General features: G+C 50.4%; 1 protein-coding gene across 2 annotated transcripts in view; it reads left to right on the plus strand.

Moving 5' to 3' along the window:
• Nucleotides 1–1,710: 1,710 nt before the first annotated feature.
• LOC137366737 (HEPACAM family member 2-like) overlaps nucleotides 1,711–25,197 on the plus strand; it is a 230,694-nt gene continuing 207,207 nt past the window's right edge. For both annotated transcript variants that reach the window (XM_068028394.1, XM_068028395.1), the window contains exon 1: nucleotides 1,711–1,845. In XM_068028394.1, the coding sequence (XP_067884495.1) occupies nucleotides 1,794–1,845 (52 nt within the window). In that variant the 5' untranslated portion in view covers nucleotides 1,711–1,793. The remainder of the gene's footprint in view (nucleotides 1,846–25,197) is intronic.

The following is a 25,197-nucleotide window of genomic DNA, read 5'->3' on the forward strand; positions in this document are numbered from 1 at the left end:
ACAATATTGAAGGGGCTCAGGGTGTGAGAGAGAGAGAGAGATAGAGAGAGATTGGAAAGCAGAGGGGGTGAGAGAGAGGGAGTGAGAGTGGAAGGCAGTGAGGGTGTGAGATAGAGAGAGAGAGATAGACAGCATTGAAAGGGCTGAGGGTGTGAGAGTGTGAGTGAGTGAGAGAGAAAGATTGAGAGTGGAAAGCAGTGAGGGGGTGAGATAGAGAGGGAGAGAGTGAGAGAGTGAGAGTGGAAAGCAGTGAGGGGGTGAGATAGAGCGAGGGAGAGTGAGAGAAAGAGAGAGACAGCATTGAAAGGGATGAGGTTGTGAGAGTGTGAGAGAGATTGAGTGGAAAGCAGTGATGGGGTGAGATAGAGAGAGGGAGAGAGAGAGAAAGAGAGAGACAGCATTGAAGGGGCTGAGGGTGTGAGAGTGAGAGAGAGAGAGAGATTGGAAAGCAGTGAGGGGGTGAGATGGAGAGGGAGGGAGTGAGAGCCAGAAGGAGAAAGAGAGTGGAAGGGAGTGAGGGTGTGAGCGTGGGAGTGAGAGAGCCAGAGTGAGAGTGGAAAGCAGTGAGGGGGTTAGATAGAGAGAGGGAGAGAGTGAGAGCGAGAGAGAGAGAGACAATATTGAAGGGGCTCAGGGTGTGAGAGAGAGAGAGAGATAGAGAGAGATTGGAAAGCAGTGAGGGGGTGAGATGGAGAGGGAGAGAGTGAGAGCCAGAGGGAGAAAGAGAGTGGAAGGGAGTGAGGGGGTGAGATAGGGAGAGTGAGAGAGAGCGAGAGTGGGAGTGGAAAGCAGTGAGGGGGTGAGAGAGAGGGAGTGAGAGTGGAAGGCAGTGAGGGTGTGAGATAGAGAGAGAGAGATAGACAGCATTGAAAGGGCTGAGGGTGTGAGAGTGTGAGTGAGTGAGAGAGAAAGATTGAGAGTGGAAAGCAGTGAGGGGGTGAGATAGAGAGGGAGAGAGTGAGAGAGTGAGAGTGGAAAGCAGTGAGGGGGTGAGATAGAGCGAGGGAGAGTGAGAGAAAGAGAGACAGCATTGAAAGGGATGAGGTTGTGAGAGTGTGAGAGAGATTGAGTGGAAAGCAGTGATGGGGTGAGCTAGAGAGAGGGAGAGAGAGAGAAAGAGAGAGAGAGATTGGAAAGCAGTGAGGGGGTGAGATGGAGAGGGAGAGAGTGAGAAAGAGAGAGACAGCATTGAAGGGGCTGAGGGTGTGAGAGTGAGAGAGAGAGAGAGATTGGAAAGCAGTGAGGGGGTGAGATGGAGAGGGAGAGAGTGAGCCAGAAGGAGAAAGAGAGTGGAAGGGAGTGAGGGTGTGAGCGTGGGAGTGAGAGAGCCAGAGTGAGAGTGGAAAGCAGTGAGGGGGTTAGATAGAGAGAGGGAGAGAGTGAGAGCGAGAGAGAGAGAGACAATATTGAAGGGGCTCAGGGTGTGAGAGAGAGAGAGAGATAGAGAGAGATTGGAAAGCAGTGAGGGGGTGAGATGGAGAGGGAGAGAGTGAGAGCCAGAGGGAGAAAGAGAGTGGAAGGGAGTGAGTGGCTGAGCTAGGGAGAGAGAGAGAGAGAGAGAGAGAGAGAGAGAGAGAGAGAGAGTGTGGAAGTGAGTGAGAGGAAGGGGCAGGGAAAAAGACAGAGACAGGGGAAAAAGCCTAAATGACAGAGTCCAATCCATAAGCTTGTTTGTAAAATCGACGCTCCTACAGCCTGCCCACAATTACCCGTTTCCTTTCAGATTCACATGACAATATTCTGCTGCTATTATTCACTGTTATTTCAAGAAGTGAGAATTTGACTGGACGATTATGGCTTTACTGTTGTTTGCTTCAACACTGCAGATTGTGCAAATATTGACAGGTAATGTGTCATTTCCATATTGTAGATTTATAATAATTAGAAAAAGGGTCATTAATTACTGCAAAGTTCTGGACAATATATCATCCAGTTCTGGTCACACTCTATAGGAAGGATAGAACAAAGAACAAAGAAAATTACAGCACAGGAACAGGCCCTTCGGCCCTCCAAGCCTGCGCCGATCCAGATCCTCGACCTAAACATGTCGCCTAATTTCTAAGGGTCTGTATCTCTTTTCTTCCTGCCCATTCATGTATCTGTCTAGATACATCTTAAAAGACGCTATCGTGCCCGCGTCTACCACCTCCGCTGGCAACGCGTTCCAGGCACCCACCACCCTCTGCGTAAAGAACTTTCCATGCATATCCCCCCTAAACGTTTCCCCTTTCACTTTGAACTCGTGACCCCCAGTAATTGAATCCTCCACTCTGGGAAAAAGCTTCTTGCTATCCACCCTGTCTATACCTCTCATGATTTTGTACACCTCAATCAGGTCCCCCCTCAACCTCCGTCTTTCTAATGAAAATAATCCTAATCTACTCAACCTCTCTTCATAGCTAGTGCCCTCCATACCAGGCAACATCCTGGTGAACCTCCTCTGCACCCTCTCCAAAGCATCTACATCCTTTTGGTAATGTGGCGACCAGAACTGCACGCAGTATTCCAAATGTGGCCGAACCAAAGTCCTATACAACTGTAACATGACCTGCCAACTCTTGTACTCAATACCCCGTCCGATGAAGGAAAGCATGCCGTATGCCTTCTTGACCACTCTATTGACCTGCGTTGCCACCTTCAGGGAACAATGGACCTGAACACCCAAATCTCTCTGTACATCAATTTTCCCCAGGACTTTTCCATTTACTGTATAGTTCACTCTTGAATTGGATCTTCCAAAATGCATCACCTCGCATTTGCCCGGATTGAACTCCATCTGCCATTTCTCTGCCCAACTCTCCAATAATGTGAGGGTCCTTGAGACGGAGCAGAGGAGATTTATCCGAATGGTTCCAGGGATGAGGGATTTTAGTTACAAGGTTAGTTTAGAAAAGCTGGGGTTGTTCTACTTGGAGTAAAGGAGATTGAGGGGAGATGTAATCGAAGTGTACAAGATTATAACAGGTTTAGATACATTCGAGAAGGATAAAGTACTCCCATTAACTAATAGGACAAGGAGTAGGGGACGCAGATTGAAGGTTTGGAGTGAGAGATACAGGGGGGAATGTGAGGAAGATTTGTTCACACAGCGGGTGTTAATGACCAGGAACTCACTGCCCAGGAGGACGTGGAAGCTGAGAAAATCAATGATTTAAACAGGAAAATCTATCAGCACCAGAAAGAAATAAACGTACAGGGCTCCGGGGATTGAGCAGAGAAGCAGTGCTGACTAGACAGATCAGTGCAAAGCTAGCAAGGACTCGATGGGCCAAACAGACTCCTTCTGTGCCAGAATGACTTGATGATATTAATCAGCATGCAAATAGTCTGGAAGAGGGCGTCTGGAGGGAGGTGATCTGAGAGGGGAGGTGGTCTGAGAGGGGAAGACGGTCTGGGGGGGAAGACGGTCTGTGGGGGGGGAGGCTGTCTGGTGGGGAGGCAGTCTGGGGGGGGGAGGCAGTCTGGGGGGGGAGGCTGTCTGGTGGGGAGGCAGACTGCGGGGGAGGCAGTCTGGGGGTGGGGGGAGGCAGTCTGGGGGGGTTGGTAGGCAGTCTAGGGGGAGGCAGACTGCGGGGGAGGCAGTCTGGGGGGGTGGGAGGCAATCTGAGGGAGTCTGTCTGTCTGTGTTTACTGCACTGTTTGAACTGACAGCTGGAAGACTGTAACCCAATCCTTTCCGACCTGCTGAGTGTCAGCTCACAGCTGCTATCATATCAGAGGTTTAATATCAGAGTCACTGTACCCCATTACCCTGGGTTCCTGTCTCTGGGGGGTTAATATCGGGGTTACTGTACCCCATTACCCTGGGTTCCTGTCTCTGGGGGTTAATATCGGGGTCACTGTACCCCATTACCCTGGGTTCCTGTCTCTGGGGGGTTAATATCGGGGTCACTGTACCCCATTACCCTGGGTTCCTGTCTCTGGGGGGGTTAATATCGGGGTCACTGTACCCCATTACCCTGGGTTCCTGTCTCTGGGGGGTTAATATCGGGGTCACTGTACCCCATTACCCTGGGTTCCTGTCTCTGAGGGTTAATATCGGGGTCACTGTGTCCCATTACCTTGGGTTCCTATCTCTAGGTTAATATCAGGGTCACTGTACCCCAATACCCTGGGTTCCTGTCTCTGGGGGTTAATATCGGTGTCACTGTACCCCATTACCCAGGGTTCCTGTCTCTGGGTTAATATCGGGGTCACTGTACCCCATTACCCAGGGTTCTTGTCTCTGGGTTAATATCGGTGTCACTGTACCCCATTACCCTGGGTTCCGGTCTCTGGGGGTTACTATCAGGGTCACTGTACCCCATTACCCTGGGTTCCTGTCTCTGGGTTAATATCGGGGTCACTGTACCCCATTACCCTGGGTTCCTGTCTCTGGGGGTTAATATCGGGGTCACTGTACCCCATTACCCTGGGTTCCTGTCTCTGGGGGTTAATATCGGGGTCACTGTACCCCATTACCCTGGGTTCCTGTCTCTGGGGGTTAATATCGGGGTCACAGTACCCCATTACCCTGGGTTCCTGTCTCTGGGGGTTAATTTCGGAGTCACTGTACCCCATTACCCTGGGTTCCTGTCTCTGGGGGTTAATATCAGGGTCACTGTACCCAATTACCCAGGGTTCTTGTCTCTGGGTTAATATCGGGGTCACTGTATCCCATTACCTTGGGTTCCTATCTCTGGGTTAATATCAGGGTCACTGTCCCCCATTACCCTGGGTTCCTGTCTCTGGGGGTTAATATCGGTGTCACTGTACCCCATTACCCAGGGTTCCTGTCTCTGGGTTAATATCGGGGTCACTGTACCCCATTACCCAGGGTTCTTGTCTCTGGGTTAATATCGGTGTCACTGAACCCCATTACCTTGGGTTCCTATCTCTAGGTTAATATCAGGGTCACTGTAACCCATTACCCTGGGTTCCGATCTCTGGGGGTTAATATCAAGGTCACTGTACCCCATTACCCTGGGTTCCTGTCTCTGGGGGTTAATATCGGGGTCACTGTACCCCATTACCCTGGGTTCCTGTCTCTGGGGGTTAATATCGGGGTCACTGTACCCCATTACCCTGGGTTCCTGTCTCTGGGGGTTAATATCGGGGTCACAGTACCCCATTACCCTGGGTTCCTGTCTCTGGGGGTTAATTTCGGAGTCACTGTACCCCATTACCCTGGGTTCCTGTCTCTGGGGGTTAATATCAGGGTCACTGTACCCAATTACCCAGGGTTCTTGTCTCTGGGTTAATATCGGGGTCACTGTATCCCATTACCTTGGGTTCCTATCTCTGGGTTAATATCAGGGTCACTGTCCCCCATTACCCTGGGTTCCTGTCTCTGGGGGTTAATATCGGTGTCACTGTACCCCATTACCCAGGGTTCCTGTCTCTGGGTTAATATCGGGGTCACTGTACCCCATTACCCAGGGTTCTTGTCTCTGGGTTAATATCGGTGTCACTGTACCCCATTACCTTGGGTTCCTATCTCTAGGTTAATATCAGGGTCACTGTAACCCATTACCCTGGGTTCCGGTCTCTGGGTTAATATCGGGGTCACTGTACCCCATTACCCAGGGTTCTTGTCTCTGGGTTAATATCGGTGTCACTGTACCCCATTACCTTGGGTTCCTATCTCTAGGTTAATATCAGGGTCACTGTAACCCATTACCCTGGGTTCCTGTCTCTGGGGGTTAATATCAGGGTCACTGTACCCCATTACCCTGGGATCCTGTCTCTGGGGTTAATATCGGTGTCACTGTACCCCATTACCCAGGGTTCTTGTCTCTGGGTTAATATCGGGGTCACTGTACCCCATTACCTTGGGTTTCTATCTCTCGGTTAATATCAGGGTCACTGTAACCCATTACCCTGGGTTCCTGTCTCTGGGGGTTAATATCCGTGTCACTGTACCCCATTACCCTGGGTTCCTGTCTCTGGGGGTTAATATCGGGGTCACTGTACCCCATTACCCTGGGTTCCTGTCTCTTGGGGTTAATATCGGTGTCACTGTACCCCAGTACCCTGGGTTCCTGTCTCTGGGGGTTAATATCAGGGTCACTGTACCCCATTACCCTGGGTTCCTGTCTCTGGGGGTTAATATCGGGGTCACTGCACCCCATTACCCTGGGTTCCTGTCTCTGGGGGTTAATATCAGGGTCACTGTACCCCATTACCCTGGGATCCTGTCTCTGGGGGTTAATATCGGTGTCACTGTACCCCATTAGCCTGGGTTCCTGTCTCTTGGGGTTAATATCGGGGTCACTGTACCCCATTGCCTTGGGTTCCTATCTCTGGGTTAATATCAGGGTCACTGTACCCCATTACCCTGGGTTCCTGTCCCTGGGGGTTAATATCGGGGTCACTGTACCCCATTACCTTGGGTTCCTATCTCTGGGGGTTAATATCGGGGTCACTGTACCCCATTACCCTGGGTTATTGCCTCTGGGGGTTAATATCGGTGTCACTGTACCCCATTACCCTGGGTTCCTGTCTCTGGGGGTTAATATCGGGGTCACTGTACCCCATTACCCTGGGTTACTGTCTCTGGGGGCTAATATCCGTGTCACTGTACCCCATTACACTGGGTTCCTGTCTCTGGGGGTTAATATCGGGGTCACTGTACCCCATTACCCTGAGTTCCTGTCTCTGGGGGTTAATATCGGTGTCACTGTACCCCAGTACCCTGGGTTCCTGTCTCTGGGGGTTAATATCAGGGTCACTGTACCCCATTACCCTGGGTTCCTGTCTCTGGGGGTTAATATCGGGGTCACTGTACCCCATTACACTGGGTTCCTGTCTCTGGGGGTTAATATCAGGGTCACTGTTCCCCATTACGCTGGGTTCCTGTCTCTGGGGGTTAATATCAGGGTCACTGTACCCCATTACCCTGGGTTCCTGTCTCTGGGGTTAATATCAGGGTCACTGTACCCCATTACCCTGGGTTCCTGTCTCTGGGTTAATATCGGGGTCACTGTACCCGATTAACCTGGGTTCCTGTCTCTGGGGGTTAATATCGGGGTCACTGTACCCCATTACCTTGGGTTCCTGTCTCTGGGTTAATATCAGGGTCACTGTATCCCATTACCCTGGGTTCCTGTCTCTGGGGGTTAATATCGGGGTCACTGTACCCCATTACCCTGGGTTCCTGTCTCAGGGGATTAATATCAGGGTCACTGTACGCCATTACCCTGGGTTCCTGTCTCTGGGGTTAATATCGGGGTCACTGTACCCCATTACCCTGGGTTCCTGTCTCTGGTTTAATATCGGGGTCACTGTACCCCATTACCCTGGGTTCCTGTCTCAGGGGATTAATATCAGGGTCACTGTACCCCATTACCCTGGGTTCCTGTCTCTGGGTTAATATTGGGGTCACTGTACCCCATTAACTGTGTTAGTATCTCTGAGGGTTAATATCGGGGTCACTGTACCCCATTACCCTGGGTTCCTGTCTCTGGGTTAATATCGGGGTCACTGTACCCCATTACCTGTGTTCCTATCTCTGGGGGTTAATATCAGGGTCACTGTACCCCATTACCTGTGTTCCTATCTCTGGGGGTTAATATCGGGGTCCCTGTACCCCATTACCCTGGGTTCCTGTCTCTGGGTTAATATCGGTGTCACTGTACCCCATTACCTGTGTTCCTATCTCTGGGGGTTAATATCGGGGTCACTGTACCCCATTAGCCTGGGTTCCTGTCTCTGGGTTAATATCGGGGTCACTGTACCCCATTACCCTGGGTTCCAGTCTCTGGGTTAATATCGGGGTCTCTGTACCCCATTACCCAGGATTCCTGTCTCTAGGGGTTCATATCGGGGTCACTGTACCCCATTACCCTGGGTTCCTATCTCTGGGTGTTTATATCGGGGTCACTTTACCCCATTACCCTGGGTTCCTGTTCTGGGGGTTAATATCTCTGTCACTGTACCCCATTACCCTGGTTTCCTGTCTCTGGGGGTTAATATCAGGGTCACTGTACCCCATTACCCTGGGTTCCTGTCTCTGGGTTAATATCGGGGCCACTGTACCCCATTACCCTGGGTTCCTGTCTCTGGGTTAATATCGGGGTCACTGTACCCCATTACCCTGGGTTCCTGTCTCTGAAGGTTAATATCGGGGTCACTGTACCCCATTACCCTGGGTTCCTGTCTCTGGGTTAATATCGGGGTCACTGTACCCCATTACCTGTGTTCCTATCTCTGGGGGTTAATATCGGGTTCACTGTACCCCATTACCTGTGTTCCTGTCTCTGGGGGTTAATATCGGGGTCACTGTACCCCATTACCCTGGGTTCCTGTCTCTGGGTGAAAAGCGGGGTCACTGTACCCCATTACCCTGGGTTCCTGCTTCTGGGGGTTAATATCGGGGTCACTGTACCCCAATACCCTGGGTTCCTGTCTCTGGGTTAATATCGGGGTCACTGTACCCCATAACCCTGGATTCCTGTCTCTGGGGGTTAATATCAGGGTCACTGTACCCTATTACCCAGGATTCCTGTCTCTAGGGGTTCATATCGGGGTTGCTGTACCCCATTACCCTGGGTTCCTATCTTTGGGTGTTTATATCGGGGTCACTTTACCCCATTACCCTGGGTTCCTGTCTCTGGGGGTTAATATCTCTGTCACTGTACCCCATTACCCTGGATTCCTGTCTCTGGGGGTTAATATCAGGGTCACTGTACCCCATTACCCTGGGTTCCTGTCTCTGGGGGTTAATATCGGGGTCACTGTACCCCATTACCCTGGGTTCCTGTCTCTGGGTTAATATCGGGGTCACTGTACCCCATTACCCTGGGTTCCTGTCTCTGGGTTAATATCGGGGTCACTGTACCCCATTACCCTGGGTTCCTCTCTCTGGGGGTTAATATCGGGGTCACTGTACCCCATTACACTGGGTTCCTGTCTCTGGGTTAATATCATAGTCACTGTACCCCATTACCCTGGGTTCCTGTCTCTGGGTTAATATCGAGGTCACTGTACCCCATTACCCTGGGTTCCTGTCTCTGGGGGTTAATATCGGGGTCACTGTACCCCATTACCCTGGATTCCTGTCTCTGGGGGTTAATATCAGGGTCACTGTACCCCATTACCCTGGGTTCCTGTCTCTGGGGGTTTATATCGGGGTCACTGTACCCCATTACCCTGGGTTCCTGTCTCTGGGGGTTAATATCCGGGTCACTGTTCCCCATTACCCTGGGTTCCTGTCTGGGTTAATATCGGGGTCACTGTACCCCATTACCCTCAGTTCCTGTCTCTGTGTTAATATCGGGGTCACTGTACCCCATTTCCCTGGGTTCCTGTCTCTGGGGGTTAATATCGGTGTCACTGTACCCCATTACCCAGGGTTCCTGTCTCTGGGGGTTAATATCGGTGTCACTGTACCCCATTCCCCTGGGTTCCTGTCTCTGGGGGTTAATATCGGTGTCACTGTACCCCATTACCCTGGATTCCTGTCCCTGGGGGTTAATATCGGGGTCACTGTACCCCATTACCCTGGGTTCCTGTCTCTGGGTTAATATCGAGGTCACTTTACCCCATTACCCTGGATTCCTGTCCCTGGGGGTTAATATCGGGGTCACTGTACCCCATTACCCTGGGTTCCTGTCTCTGGGTTAATATCAGGGTCACTGTACCCCATTACCTGTGTTCTGTCTCTGGGGGTTAATATCGGAGTCACTGTACCCCATTACCCTGGGTTCCTGCCTCTGGGTTAATATCAGGGTCACTGTACCCCATTACCTGTGTTCTGTCTCTGGGGGTTAATATCGGGGTCACTGTACCCCATTACCCTGGGTTCCTCCCTATGGGGGTTAATATCGGGGTGACCGTACCCCATTACCCTCCGTTCCTGTCTCTGGGGGTTAATATTGGTGTCACTGTACCCCATTACCCTGGATTCCTGTCTTTGGGGGTTAATATCGGGGTCACTGTACCCCATTACCCTGGGTTCCTGTCTCTGGGTTAATATCGAGGTCACTTTACCCCATTCCCCTGGGTTCCTGCTTCTGGGGGTTAATATCGGGGTCACTGTACCCCATTACCCTGGGTTCCTGTCTCTGGGTTAATATCGGGGTCACTGTACCCCATTACCCTGGGTTCCGGTCTCTGGGGGTTAATATCGGGGTCACTGTACCCCATTACCCTGGGTTCCTGCCTCTGGGTTAATATCAGGGTCACTGTACCCCATTACCTGTGTTCTGTCTCTGGGGGTTAATATCGGGTCACTGTACCCCATTACCCTGGGTTCCTCCCTATGGGGGTTAATATCGGGGTGACCGTACCCCATTACCCTCCGTTCCTGTCTCTGGTGGTTAATATCGGGGTGACCGTACCCCATTACCCTCCGTTCCTGTCTCTGGGGGTTAATATCGGGGTGACTGTACCCCATTACCCTGGCTTCCTGTCTCTGGGGGTTAATATCGGGGTGACTGTACCCCATTACCCTGCGTTTCTGCCTTGGGGTTAATATCGGGGTCACTGTACCCCATTACCCTGGGTTCCTGTCTATAGGGTTTAATATCGGGGTGACTGTACCCCATTACCCTGCGTTTCTGCCTTGGGGTTAATATCGGGGTCACTGTACCCCATTACCCTGGGTTCCTGTCTCTGGTGTTTAATATCGGCGTGACTGTACCACATTACTGAATCTTGCTGAGAACATTTCTTTCTTTGAAGGAGGGTGAAATGTTTGGACGATACAGATCTGTCAGGATTTTTATGATCCCGGTTCCTACTGGAGCTGTTGTGTTCTCGTTCACTGACAGACTCCTTTGATCAGGAACTGAGAGTGGAATCAAAATAAATGCAGGCATCGCCTGACAGTCCAGCACATTCCCTCTCACTGCTGTGTCCCCCCTCTCTTTGCCATTTTCTATCCTGAAATCCTGCCGTGCTGATGTGGCTGAGGATCTCCTCCTTTGCTGCTGAAGATAATACTGCTATTTGCCTGATCAGTCATTTCATAACAGTTACTGACTTTACATAGTTGCTCTCTTTGAGGAAGTCACACCTCGAGTTTCACCCATTCTCCAGCTGGTTTCTCTGCTGCAAAGTTGATTGGTGGATGTTTAATTTCGATTTTAATTGGCAGCTGCTCAGATTGTGAAAATTTTGTCCGATCAAATATACTAATAGCTGGGCTAAGCTTTTAAATTATTTAGAGTTTGAGTTCGTTAGTTAGAGAGATACAGCACTGAAACAGACCCTTTGGCCCACCGAGTCTGTGCCGACCATCAGCCACCCATTTATACTAATCCTACAATAATCCCATATTCCTACCACATTCCCACCATTCTCCTACCACCTACCTACACTAGGGGCAATTTACAATGGCTAATCTACCTATCAACCTGCAAGTCATTGGCTGTGGGAGGAAACCGGAGCACCCGACGGAAACCCACACGGTCACAGGGAGAACTTGCAAACTGGGCACAGGCAGGTTTGGTGGTGTGATGTTAAACAGGGAATTTGGTTCTCAGCTCCAGCTCATGCTTTCTGGTAAACTGGCAGATTCCTAAGATCATTCGGAGCAGGAGTAGGTGATTCAGCCCCTCGAGTCTGCTATCTCATTTGATGAAATATTGCCTGTTTTGTACCTCAACTCCATTTCCCTGCTTTTACTGCATATCATTGATACCCTTACCTCATAAAAATCTATGGCTCTTGGTCCATGAAGCTCCAATGAATTCCCAGCCTTTTGGGAGTGAGTTGCAGATTTCCAGTGTGAAAACAGGCTCCCTGATTTTCAAGGCTCTGGGAAAAGAGCAGGGGAGTGGGACTAACTGCACAGATTCGAAAGGTCAAATTTCCGCCTTCTGTGCTATAAAATTGTCTGATTCACTCAGAATGCCCAGGCTATAATTTTAAAGTTCTGCCCACTTGTTCTGAGCTCTCCCACCAGTGGAATTAGTTTCTCTTTATCTACCCTATCAAACCCTTTAAACATTTAAACACCTCGATTAGATCTACATTTCTTGAGGGAATGCAAGCCTCGTCTGTACAATGTGTCTTTATAATTTAATCCGATCATTCTAATGAATGTGCTACACTCACCGAAGACCAACAGATCCCTCCTGAGACATCTTCCAGAGATATTCAAGGTCTCAACTCAGGACATTTGTAGTGTCCTTGTCGCAGACTCTGCGAGTTTCTACCCATGGTGAAGAGAACTAGTCGGGCACTTGGGGCTTAGTCTTGTATTGATAAATATGTTAATGCTCTTTAACAATTCCAGCCTTTTCTGGATTCTCAGTGGAAGTTTGCCACTGAGTGGTGACTAGGTTGTGTACAGTTCGAATGACTGGGACTGATGTTGGGAACATGGAAAATTGGGAGTTGGAAATAGGAATGATTCAGCTTGAATTCTCCTGAACGATGAGCCTCTGTTGTCCTGACCATCCTCACTGCCTCCCTGTTCTTGGTCTTACTTTAGATCCCTCTGCCCAGCAAACAAGTGTCAGCTCCTTTTCCATCGAGCACAGAAGGGTAAGCCAGAGACTGTAGGGGCTGGTTGAGCAGGAATATCTCCAGACTGATTTTATAGACACATGCCTTAGATTAAATGTCACCTTGGTGCTCATGTGTTGGACACGATTGCTGGAGTTAGTCACTGAGTCGAAGCAGTCAAACACTGGTGCTATGGACAGAGTGAAAGAGAGAGGGAATTAAGGAATGGGAACAGAAGCCACAATGAAATCTAACAGGATAGCAGGGACACGCCTGTCTCATGTGCTTTACAATGGTTTCAACATCTTTAAAGCAAAAGCAGAGGCAGGGACAATAGAATTGTCCTTTTTAAATCAATACAATAGGGCAATTTTACACGGCTTATGCAGACAGAGAGACACAAGCTCAGAAAGTGATCCCCAAAATATCAGACCCGTGGTCGAAGGTCATTCTCCAGAGCATTCGTGAACCCAGTTAGCTTGCTGGACCAGACACCAGCTGATGACCAGACACACCATATTGATGGGAATCTTATACTCAGTCATCTCTCTTGTTCCGTTATAGATTTTCCAGTCTGTCTTTGGTTCCAGTTTACCCTGGCTAGATCCCTTCTCATTGCATTGAAATTAGCTCTCTCCCAATCTAGACATTCTACCTTATTTCATTCCTTTCTTCTCTGCATGGCTAATCTAAACCTGATGATACGATGATAACTCTTACTCACGTGCTCCCCACAGACACTTGGCCCACTCGGCCCACCTCATTTTCCAGCACCAGATCCAGAATTGCCTCCTTTCTAGTTGGGCTGAGGAAATACTGAACACATTTCAGAAATTCCTTTCCCTCCTTACCCTTTACTCTAGGGTCCCAAACGATATTTGGATCATTAAAATCCCCCAATATCTCCACTCTATAGTTCTTGCACATCTCTGTGATTTCCCTGCAGATTTGTTCCTCTATCTCTCTGACTATTTGGAGGCCGATAGAATACCCTCAGTAGGGTGATCGCACACTTTTTGCTTCTCAGTTCTAACCAAATGGACTCTGTCTTTGTCTCCTTAAGGACATTCCCTCTTTCCAACACGACAATGTCTTCCCTAATCAGTACTGCCACCCCACCTCCGTTTTTGCTTCTCAATGTTTCCTGAACATTTTATATCCTTGTATATTAAGTGTCCTGTCCTCACCATTTTAAGCCATGTTTCGTTATTGCCACTGCATCATATTCCCACACTGCTATTTGTGTTTGTAGCTCACTGACTTTATTCACTACACTTTGTGCATTTCCACACAGGCATCGTAATTCTATCTTTGCATTCCTCGTAGTCCTTTTCAGTCAACTCCCATCTATGGACCTGCTCCATTCTCTAGTACTGTCTAACACTCACTCCTTTGTGCACCTTATTTCTCTTTTCTACTTTTATATGCTGTTGCCCATCCTCCTGCCAATTCAGTTTAAACCCTCCCCAATCTCAGTCCTGCTCACTTGCTCGTTTTTCTGCTCTGAATCCTGGAAAGGGGCTGTTTACCTCACTGGATAAATCCTGAAGTAATTCCCAAGCTCAGAAATTTGAGATATTTTCCACTCGCAGGCACAGTGAAAGTAGGTCTAGCGATCAATTCTTTCACAATATGACCCATGAGATGGGGCAGCTGGAACCCGTCAAAGGGCACAGCACAGGCCTGCAGCTAGTGCAGCCAACCCAGAGTCAGAGCACAGAAAGGGCATCGACAGAACAGTTGACGTTTTAAGACCACAAGCGGTTTGCTGGATGCTGTCCTATTTCATATTACACTTCCTGTTTTCTCAGTATTTACTCTGCGTTTTTCTGGCAGTTTGAAGTTTCTGTCTGTGTGGTTGTGACAAAGTGTGAAACTGTCAGCCAGCACTTCCTGCTGTCACCAGTAATACACAGGTCAATCCCAAATAGAGCACAATGCTCAGTGTGGACTGCAGCCAGGGCAATCTGTCAGCTTGCAGCAGATCCCACAGCACCACTGCTGAAAGTTTTAAATTTATTCCTCAGGCGATGTTTCAGGACTGTTTAAATTTGCAACAATTTTAAATGACAAAACATGTCATAACAGGGTAGAGGCTGCGAGAATATTTCCCCTGGCTGATGGGAGTCACATATAGATCAGGATGGGACAGGAGTCACATGTAGTCCAGTGAGGCACGGGAGTCACATGCAATCCGGTGTGGGACGGGAGTAACGTGCATGTTGGTGTGGGACGGGAGTCATGTGTATGTTGGTGTGGGACGGGAGTCACATGTAATCCGGTGTGGGACGGGAGTCACGTGTATGTTGGAATGGGACGGGAATCACGTACAGTCAGGTGTGCGACAGGAGTCATGTCTATGTTGGTGTGGGAAGGGAGTCACCTGTATGTTGGTGTGGGATGGGAGTCACGTGTATGTTGGCGTGGGATGGGAGTCACCTGTATGTTGGCGTGGGACGGGAGTCACGTGTATGTTGGTGTGGGATGGGAGTCACGTGTATGTTGGTGTGGGACGAGAGTTACGTGTACATTGGTTTGGGACAGAGTCACGTGTATTCCGGTGTGGGACAGAAGTTATGTGTAAGTTGGTGTGGGACAGGAGTCACCTGTAGTCCAGTGTGGGACGGGAGTCACCTGGAGGAACTTAAGCAAGGATTCAGGAGGGCTAAAAGGGGTCATGAAAAGTCATTGGCAAACAGGATTAAGGAAAATCCCAAGGCTTTTTATACATATATAAAGAGCAAGAGGGTAGCCAGGGAAAGGGTTGGCCCACTCAAGGACAGAGGAGGGAATCTATGTGTGGAGCCAGAGGAAATGGGCGAGGTGCTAAATGAGTACTTTGCATCAGTATTCACCAAAGAGAAGAACTTGGTGGATGATGAGTCAAGGGAAGGGAGTGCAGATAGTCTCAGTCATCTCATTATCAAAAAGGAGGAGGTGTTGGGTGTCTTGCAAAGCATTAAGGTAGATAAGTCCCCAGGGCCTGATGGGATCTACCCCAGAATACTAAGGGAGGCAAGGGAAGAAATTGCTGGGGCCTTGACTGAAATCTTTGAATCCTCATTGGCAACAGGTGAGGTCCCAGAGGACTGGAGAATAGCCAATGTTGTTCCTTTGTTTAAGAAGGGTGGCAAGGATAATCCAGGAAATTATAGGTCGGTGAGCCTTACGTCAATGGTAGGGAAATTATTAGAGAGGATTCTTCGGGACATGATTTACTCCCATTTGGAAACAAACGAACTTATTAGCGAGAGACAGCATGGTTTTGTGAAGGGGAGGTCGTGTCTTAATAATTTGATTGAGTTTTTTGAGGAAGTGACAAAGATGATTGATGAAGGAAGGGTAGTGGATGTTATCTATATGGACTTCAGTAAAGCCTTTGACAAGGTCCCTCATGGCAGACTGGTACAAAAGGTGAAGTCACACAGGATCAGAGGTGAGCTGGCAAGATGGAGACAGAACTGGCTCAGTCATAGAAGACAGAGGGTAGCAGTGGAAGGGTGCTTTTCTGAATGGAGGGATGTGACTAGTGGTGTTCCGCAGGGATCAGTGCTGGGACCTTTGCTGTTTGTAGTATATGTAAATGATTTGGAGGAAAATGTAGCTGGGCTGATTAGTAAGTTTGCGGACGACACAAAGGTTGGTGGAGTTGCGGACAGTGATGAGGATTGTCAGAGGATACAGCAGGATATAGATCGGTTGGAGACTACCGCGGAGAAATGGCAGATGGAGTTTAATCCGGACAAATGTGAGGTAATGCATTTTGGAAGGTCTAATACAGGTGGGAAGTATACAGTAAATGGCAGAACCCTTAGGAGTATTGACAGGCAGAGAGATCTGGGCGTACAGGTCCACAGGTCACTGAAAGTGGCAACGCAGGTGAATAAGGTAGTCAAGAAGGCATACGGCATACTTGCCTTCATTGGTTGGGGCATAGAGTATAAAAATTGGCAAGTCATGCTGCAGTTGTACAGAACTTTAGTTAGGCCACACTTAGAATATTGCATGCAATTCTGGTCGCCACACTACCAGAAGGATGTGGAGGCTTTGGAGAGGGTACAGAAGAGGTTTACCAGGATGTTGCCTGGTCTGGAGGGCATTAGCTATGAGGAGAGGTTGGATAAACTCGGATTGTTTTCACTGGAACGATGGAGGTGGAGGGGCAACATGATAGAGGTTTACAAAGTTATGAGTGGCATGGACAGAGTGGATAATCAGAAGCTTTTTCCCAGGGTGGAAGAGTCAGTTACGAGGGGACATAGGTTTAAGGTGCGAGGGGCAAAGTTTAGAGGGGATGTGCGAGGCAAGTTCTTTACACAGAGGGTGGTGAGTGCCTGGAACTTGTTGCCGGGGGAGGTGGTGAAAGCAGGTACGCTAGAGTCGTTTAAGAGGCATCTTGACAAATACATGAATAGGATGGGAATAGAGGGATACGGACCCCGTAAGTGCAGAAGGTTTTAGTTTAGGCAGGCATCAAGATCGGCGCAGGCTTGGAGGGCCGAATGGCCTGTTCCTGTGCTGTACTGTTCTTTGTTCTTTGGAGTCCGGTGTGGGACGGGAATCATGTGTATGTTGCTACAGGACAGGAGTCACCTGTAGTCTGGTGTGAGATGGGAGTCACGTGTATGTTGGTACGGGGCGGGAGTCACGTGTAAATTGATGTGGGATGGGAGACATGTGAAAGGTGGCATGGGACGGGAGTCACAATTATTTTGGGGTGGGACGGGAGTCTGCTGTAAGTAGGTGTGGGATGGGAATCACGTGTATGTTGGTGTTGGACAGGAGCCAAGTGTATGTTGGTGTGGGACAGGAGTCACGTGTATGTTGGTCTGGGAAGGGAGTCACGTGTATGTTGGTGTGGAATTGGAGTCATGTTTAAGCTGGTGTGGGATGGGATACACGTGCATGTTGGTGTGGGACAGCAGGCACGTGTATGTTGTTGTGGGATGGCAGTTCCATGTACTCCGGGTGGGACGGGAGACACGTGTATGTTGCTGTGGGACGAGAATCACGTAAATGTTGGTTGGGACGGCAGTAACATGTAGGCCAGTGTGGGTCAGGTGTCACATGTATGTCGGTGTGGCATGGGAGTGACATGTAGTCTGGTGTGGGACCGGAGGCATATATACTCCGGCTGGGATGGGATTCACGTGTAAGTTGGCGTGGGACGGGAGTCACGTGTCTGTTGGTGTGGGACGAGAGTCACATGTATTCAGATGTGGGTTGGGAGTCACGTGTATGTTGGAGTGGGATGGTAGTCACATGTATGTTGGCTGAAACAGGAGTCACATGTATGTTGGTGTGGGACGGGAGTCGCGTGTAAGTTGGTGTGGGATGGAAGTCATGTGTATGCTGGTGTGGGGCGGCAGTCACGTGTATGTTGGCATGGGACGGGAGTCACCTGTAAGTTGGTGTGGGACAGGAGTCAGGTGTATGTTGGTGTGGGACGGGAGTCACCTGTAAGGTGGTGAGGGACAGGAGTCAGGTGTATGCTGGTGTGGGATGGGGGTCACATGTAAGTTGGTGTGGGACGGGAGTCAAGTGTAGTCCGGTGTGGTTTGGGGAACATGTGTATGTTGGTGTGGCACAGGAGTCACCTGTATGTTGGTATGGGACGGGAGTCACATGCAAGTTGGTGTGGAACAGGAATCACGTGTAAGTTGAAGTGGGACGGGAGTCATGTGAATGTTGGTGTGGGACAAGACCACATTTATGTTGGCGGGGGAGGGGAGTCACGTGTATGTTGGTGTGGGCCGGAATCACATGTACGTTGGTGCGGGGCGGGAATCATGTGTAAGTTGATGCGTGATGGGAGACATATGAAAGGTGGAATGGGATGCGAGTCACAATTATTTTGGTGTGGGACGGGAGTCACCTGTAAGTTGGTGTGGAACGGGAGTCACATGAATGTTGGCGTGGGACAGGACCACATATATGTTAGTGTGGGACTGGAGTCACGTGTGTTCCGGTGTGGGACAGGTGTCACGTACATATTGGTGTCATAATGGAGTCACGTGCAAGTTGATGTGGGATGGGACTCACACGTACGTTGGTGTGAGACAGGAGTCACCAGTATGTTGGTGTGGGACGGGAGTCACCTCGATGTTGGTGTGGGACGGGAGTCACATGTATGTTGGTGTGGAGCGGGAGTCACATGTAAGTTGATGTGCGACGGGAGTCACGTGAATGTTGGCGTGGGACAGAACCACATATATGTTGGCGTGGGAGGGCAGTCACGTGTATGTTGGTGTGGGACGGGAGTCACGTTTAAGTTGGTGTGGGACAGGAGTCATGTGTACGTTGGTGTCGGATGGGACTCACGTGTAAGTCGCTGTGAGACGGGAGTCACGTGTATGTTGGTGCGGTACAGGAGTCATGTGTACGCTGGTGTGGGAGGGGTGTCACATGTATGTTGCTGTGAGATAGACGTCACCTATATGTTGGTGTGGGACGGGAGTCACGTGTAAGTTGCTGTAGGACGGGAGTCACGTGTAAGTTGGTGTGGGACGGGAGTCACATGTGAGTTGGTGTGGGATGGGAGTCACGTGAATGTTGGTGTGGAACAGGACCACATCTATGTTGGCGTGGGAGGGGTGTCACGTGTATGTTGGTGTGGGAGGGGTGTCACATGTATGTTGCTGTGAGATGGAAGTCACCTGTATGTTGTTGTGGGACAGGGGTCAGGTGTAAGTTGGTGTGGGACGGGAGTCACGTGTAAGTTGGTGTGTGACGGGAGTCCATGCCGACCATAATGCCTATCTATACTAATCCTACCTGCCTGCATTGATTCCATATCCCTCTATGCCTTTCTCATTCAAGTATCTGTCCAGTTGCCTCTTAAATGTGGCTATTGTTCCTGCCTCCACCACCTCCTCAGGCAGCTCATTCCAGATACCCACTATTCTTTGTGTGAAAAATTTACCCCTTTGATCCCCTTTTAACCTCCTCCCTCTCACCTTAAATCTATGCCCTCTAGTTTTAGTCACCCCTATCATGGGAAACAGACTCTGGCTATCTACCCTATCAATGCCTCTCATAATTTTATATACCTCTATCATGTCCCCTCTCAGCCTCCTTCGCTCCAGGGAAAACAGACCCAGCCTATCCATTCTCTCTTTATAACTCAAGCCCTCCAAACCAGACAACATCCTTGTGAATCTTTTCTGCACCCTCTCGAGCTTAATCACATCTTTCCTGTAGTGCGTCGACCAGAACTGCACACAGTACTCCAAATGCGGCCTAACCAACGTTATGTACAACTGTAACATGACGTCCCAACTCTTGTACTCAATGCCTCGGCCGATGAAGGCAAGCATGCCATACGCCTTCTTCACCACCCTGTCTACCTGTGTTGCCACTTTCAGGGAACTATGTACTTGCACCCCAAGGTCTCTCTGCTCAACAACACTTCCCAGGGCCCTGCCATTCACTGTATATGTCCTGCCCTGGTTTAACTTCCCAAAATGTATCACTTCACACTTGTCTGTGTTAAATTCCATTTGCCAATCCCTTGCCCACTTTCCCAGTTTATCTATATCCTGTTGTAACCTTAGACAACCTTCTTCACTGTCCACTATACCACCAATTTTGGTGTCATCTGCAAACTTACTAATCATGCCCCTTACATTCACATCCAAGTTATTAATATATATGACAAACAACAGAGGGCCCAGCACTGATCCCTGCGGCACACCACTGGTCACCGGCCTCCAATCAGAAAAACAACCCTCCACTACCACCCTCTGCCTCCTATCACCAAGCCAATTTTGTATCCTATTTGCTAGCTCAACCTGGATCCCATGTGTTCGAACCTTCTGGAGTCACGGGAGTCACGTGTATGTTGGTGTGGGATAGGAGTCACGTATACGCTGGTGTGGAATGGGAGTCATGTGTAAGTTGGTGTGGGATGGGAGAGACGTGTAAGTCAGTGTGGGACGGGAGACATGTCTCTGTTGGTGTGGCATAGAGTTATGTGTATGTTGGTGTGGGACTGGAGTCACGTACATGCTGGTGTGTGATAGCAGTCATGTATATGTTGATGTGGGATGGAAGTCACGTGTAGTCCTGTGTGGGACAGGAGTCACGTGTATGTTGGTGTGGGACAGGAGTCACGTGTATGTTGGTGTGGGACGGGAGTCACATGTAAGTTGGTGTGGGATGGGAGTCATGTAATTTGGTGTGGGATGGTAGTCATCTGTATGTTGGTGTGGGATGGGAATCACGCGTATGTTGATGTGGTGCGGCACACATGTGTATGTTGGTGTGGTACGGGGCACATGTGTATGTTGGTGTGGGATGCGACTCACATGTATGTTGGTGTGGGATGGCAGTCATGTGTATGTTGCTGTGGACGGGAGTCACGTGTATGTTGGTGTGGGACGGGATTCATATGTGGTCCGGTGTGGGACAGTGGTCACATGTATGTTGGTGTGGGACGGGGGTCATGTGTAAGTTGGTGTGGGACGGGATTCACGTGTACGTTGGTGTGGGACGGGAGTTACGTGTATGTTGGTGTGGGACTGGAGCCACGTATACGCTGGTGTGGAACGGGAGTCACATGTATGTTGGTGTGGGATGGGATTCATGTGTAAGTTGGTGTGGGACGGGATTCACGTGTATGTTGGTGTGGGACGGGTGGTACGTGTATGTTGGTGTGGGACGGGTGGTACGTGTATGTTTGTATGGGACGGGTGGTACGTGTATGTTTGTATGGGACGGGTGATACGTGTATGTTGGTGTGGGACGGGAGATACGTGTATGTTGGCGTGCGACGGGTGGTACGTGTATGTTTGTGTGGGACGGGAGGTACGTGTATGTTGGTGTGGGACGGGTGGTACGTGTATGTTGGCGTGGGACGGGTGGTACGTGTATGTTGGTGTGGGACGGGTGGTACGTGTATGTTTGTGTGGGACGGGAGTTACGTGTATGTTGGTGTGGGACGGGTGGTACGTGTATGTTGGCGTGGGACGGGTGGTACGTGTATGTTGGTGTGGGACGGGAGGTACGTGTATGTTTGTATGGGACGAGAGGTACGTGTATGTTTGTATGGGACGGGTGGAACGTGTACGTTTGTATGGGACGGGAGGTACGTGTATGTTTGTGTGGGACGGGAGGTACGTGTATGTTGGTGTGGGACGGGAGGTATGTGTATGTTGGCGTGGGACGGGTGGTACGTGTATGTTGGTGTGGGACGGGTGGTACCTGTATGTTGGTGTGGGACGGGAGGTACGTGTAGTTTGTATGGGACGGGATTCACGTGTATGTTGGTGTGGGTCGGGTGGTACGTGTATGTTGGTGTGGAACGGGTGGTACGTGTATGTTGGTGTGGGACGGGAGGTAAGTGCGTGTATGTTTGTATGGGACTGGTGGTACGTGTATGTTGGTGTGGGACGGGTGGTACGTGTATGTTTGTGTGGGACGGGTGGTACGTGTATGTTTGTGTGGGACGGGTGGTACGTGTATGTTTGTATGGGACGGGAGGTACGTGTATGTTGGTGTAGGACGGGGTTCACGTGTATGTTGGTGTGGGACGGGTGGTACGTGTATTTTGGTGTGGGACGGGTGGTACATGTATGTTTGTGTGGGACGGGAGGTAAGTGCGTGTATGTTTGTATGGGACTGGTGGTACGTGTATGTTGGTGTGGGACGGGTGGGACGTGTATGTTTGTATGGGATGGGTGGTACGTGTATGTTTGTATGGGACGGGAGGTACGTGTATGTTGGTGTAGGACGGGATTCACGTGTATGTTGGTGTGGGACGGGAGGTACGTGTATGTTGGTGTGGGACGGGTGGTCCGTGTATGTTTGCATGGGACGGGAGGTATGTGTATGTTTGTATGGGACGGGTGGTACGTGTATGTTGGTGTGGGACGGAAGGTACATGTATGTTGGTGCGGGACGGGGTTCACGTGTATGTTGGTGTGGGACGGGTGGTACGTGTATGTTTGTATGGGACGGGATTCACGTGTATGTTGGTGTGGATCGGGTGGTACGTGTATGTTGGTGTGGAACGGGTGGTACCTGTATGTTGGTGTGGGACGGGAGGTACGTGTATGTTGGTGTGGGACGGGTGGTACGTGTATGTTGGTGTGGGACGGGTGGTACGTGTATGTTGGTGTGGGACGGGAGGTACGTGTATGTTGGTGTGGGACGGGAGGTACGTGTTTGTTTGTGTGGGACGGGAGGTACGTGTATGTTTGTGTGGGACGGGAGGTACGTGTATGTTGGTGTGGGACGGGAGGTATGTGTATGTTGGCGTGGGACGGGTGGTACGTGTATGTTGGTGTGGGACGGGTGGTACCTGTATGTTGGTGTGGGACGGGAGGTACGTGTAGTTTGTACGGGACGGGATTCACGTGTATGTTGGTGTGGGTCGGGTGGTACGTGTATGTTGGTGTGGGACGGGAGGTAAGTGTGTGTATGTTTGTATGGGACTGGTGGTACGTGTATGTTGGTGTGGGGCGGGTGGTACGTGTATGTTTGTGTGGGACGGGTGGTACGTGTATGTTTGTATGGGACGGGAGGTACGTGTATGTTGGTGTAGGACGGGGTTCACGTGTATGTTGGTGTGGGACGGGTGGTACGTGTATTTTGGTGTGGGACGGGTGGTACGTGTATGTTTGTGTGGGACGGGAGGTAAGTGCGTGTATGTTTGTATGGGACTGGTGGTACGTGTATGTTGGTGTGGGACGGGTGGGACGTGTATGTTTGTATGGGATGGGTGGTACGTGTATGTTTGTATGGGACGGGAGGTACGTGTATGTTGGTGTAGGACGGGATTCACGTGTATGTTGGTGTGGGACGGGAGGTACGTGTATGTTGGTGTGGGACGGGTGGTCCGTGTATGTTTGCATGGGACGGGAGGTATGTGTATGTTTGTATGGGACGGGTGGTACGTGTATGTTGGTGTGGGACGGAAGGTACATGTATGTTGGTGTGGGACGGGGTTCACGTGTATGTTGGTGTGGGACGGGTGGTACGTGTATGTTTGTATGGGACGGGATTCACGTGTATGTTGGTGTGGATCGGGTGGTACGTGTATGTTGGTGTGGAACGGGTGGTACGTGTATGTTGGTGTGGGACGGGTGGTACGTGTATGTTGGTGTGGGACGGGAGGTACGTGTATGTTGTTGTGGGACGGGAGGTAAGTGCGTGTATGTTTGTATGGGACTGGTGGTACGTGTATGTTGGTGTGGGACGGGTGGGACGTGTCTGTTTGTATGGGACGGGAGGTACGTGTATGTTGGTGTAGGACGGGATTCACGTGTATGTTGGTGTGGGACGGGAGGTACGTGTATGTTGGTGTGGGACGGGTGGTCCGTGTATGTTTGCATGGGACGGGAGGTATGTGTATGTTTGTATGGGACGGGTGGTACATGTATGTTGGTGTGGGACGGGGTTCACGTGTATGTTGGTGTGGGACGGGTGGTACGTGTATGTTTGTATGGGACGGGATTCACGTGTATGTTGGTGTGGATCGGGTGGTACGTGTATGTTGGTGTGGAACGGGTGGTACGTGTATGTTGGTGTGGGACGGGTGGTACGTGTATGTTGGTGTGGGACGGGAGGTACGTGTATGTTGTTGTGGGACGGGAGGTACGTGTATGTTGGTGTGGGACGGGTGGTACGTGTATGTTGGTGTGGGACGGGTGGTACGTGTATGTTGGTGTGGGACGGGTGGTACGTGTATGTTTGTATGGGACGGGTGGTACGTGTATGTTGGTGTGGGACGGGAGGTACGTGTATGTTGGTGTGGGACAGGTGGTACGTGTATGTTGGTGTGGGACGGGAGGTACGTGTATGTTTGTATGGGACGGGAGGTACGTGCATGTTGGTGTGGGACGGGTGGTACGTGTATGTTTGTATGGGACGGGTGGTACGTGTATGTTTGTTTGGGACGGGAGGTACGTGTATGTTGGTGTGGGACGGGAGGTACGTGTATGTTTGTATGGGACGGGAGGTACGTGTATGTTGGTGTGGGTCGGGTGGTACGTGTATGTTGCTGTGGAACGGGTGGTACGTGTATGTTGGTGTGGGACGGGAGGTACGTGTATGTTTGTATGGGACGGGTGGTACGTGTATGTTGGTGTGGGACGGGAGGTACGTGTATGTTGGTGTGGGACGGGTGGTACGTGTATGTTTGTATGGGACGGGTGGTAGGTGTATGTTGGTGTGGGACGGGAGGTACGTGTATGTTTGTGTGGGACGGGTGGTACAGTATGTTTGTGTGGGACGGGAGGTACGTGTATGTTGGTGTGGGACGGGAGGTACGTGTATGTTGGTGTGGGACGGGTGGTACGTGTATGTTGGTGTGGGACGGGTGGTACGTGTATGTTTGTATGGGACGGGTGGTACGTGTATGTTGGTGTGGGACGGGAGGTACGTGTATGTTGGTGTGGGACGGGAGGTACGTGTATGTTGGTGTGGGACGGGTGGTACGTGTATGTTTGTATGGGACGGGTGGTAGGTGTATGTTGGTGTGGGACGGGAGGTACGTGTATGTTTGTGTGGGACGGGTGGTACAGTATGTTTGTGTGGGACGGGAGGTACGTGTATGTTGGTGTGGGACGGGAGGTACGTGTATGTTGGTGTGGGACGGGTGGTACGTGTATGTTGGTGTGGGACGGGTGGTATGTGTATGTTGGTGTGGGACGGGAGGTACGTGTATGTTGGTGTGGGACGGGAGGTACGAGTATGTTGGTGTGGGACGGGAGGTACGTGTATGTTGGTGTGGGACGGGAGGTACGTGTATGTTGGTGTGGGACG

This window comes from Heterodontus francisci, unplaced genomic scaffold (assembly GCF_036365525.1).
Source record: "Heterodontus francisci isolate sHetFra1 unplaced genomic scaffold, sHetFra1.hap1 HAP1_SCAFFOLD_901, whole genome shotgun sequence".
Lineage (NCBI taxonomy): Eukaryota > Metazoa > Chordata > Chondrichthyes > Heterodontiformes > Heterodontidae > Heterodontus > Heterodontus francisci.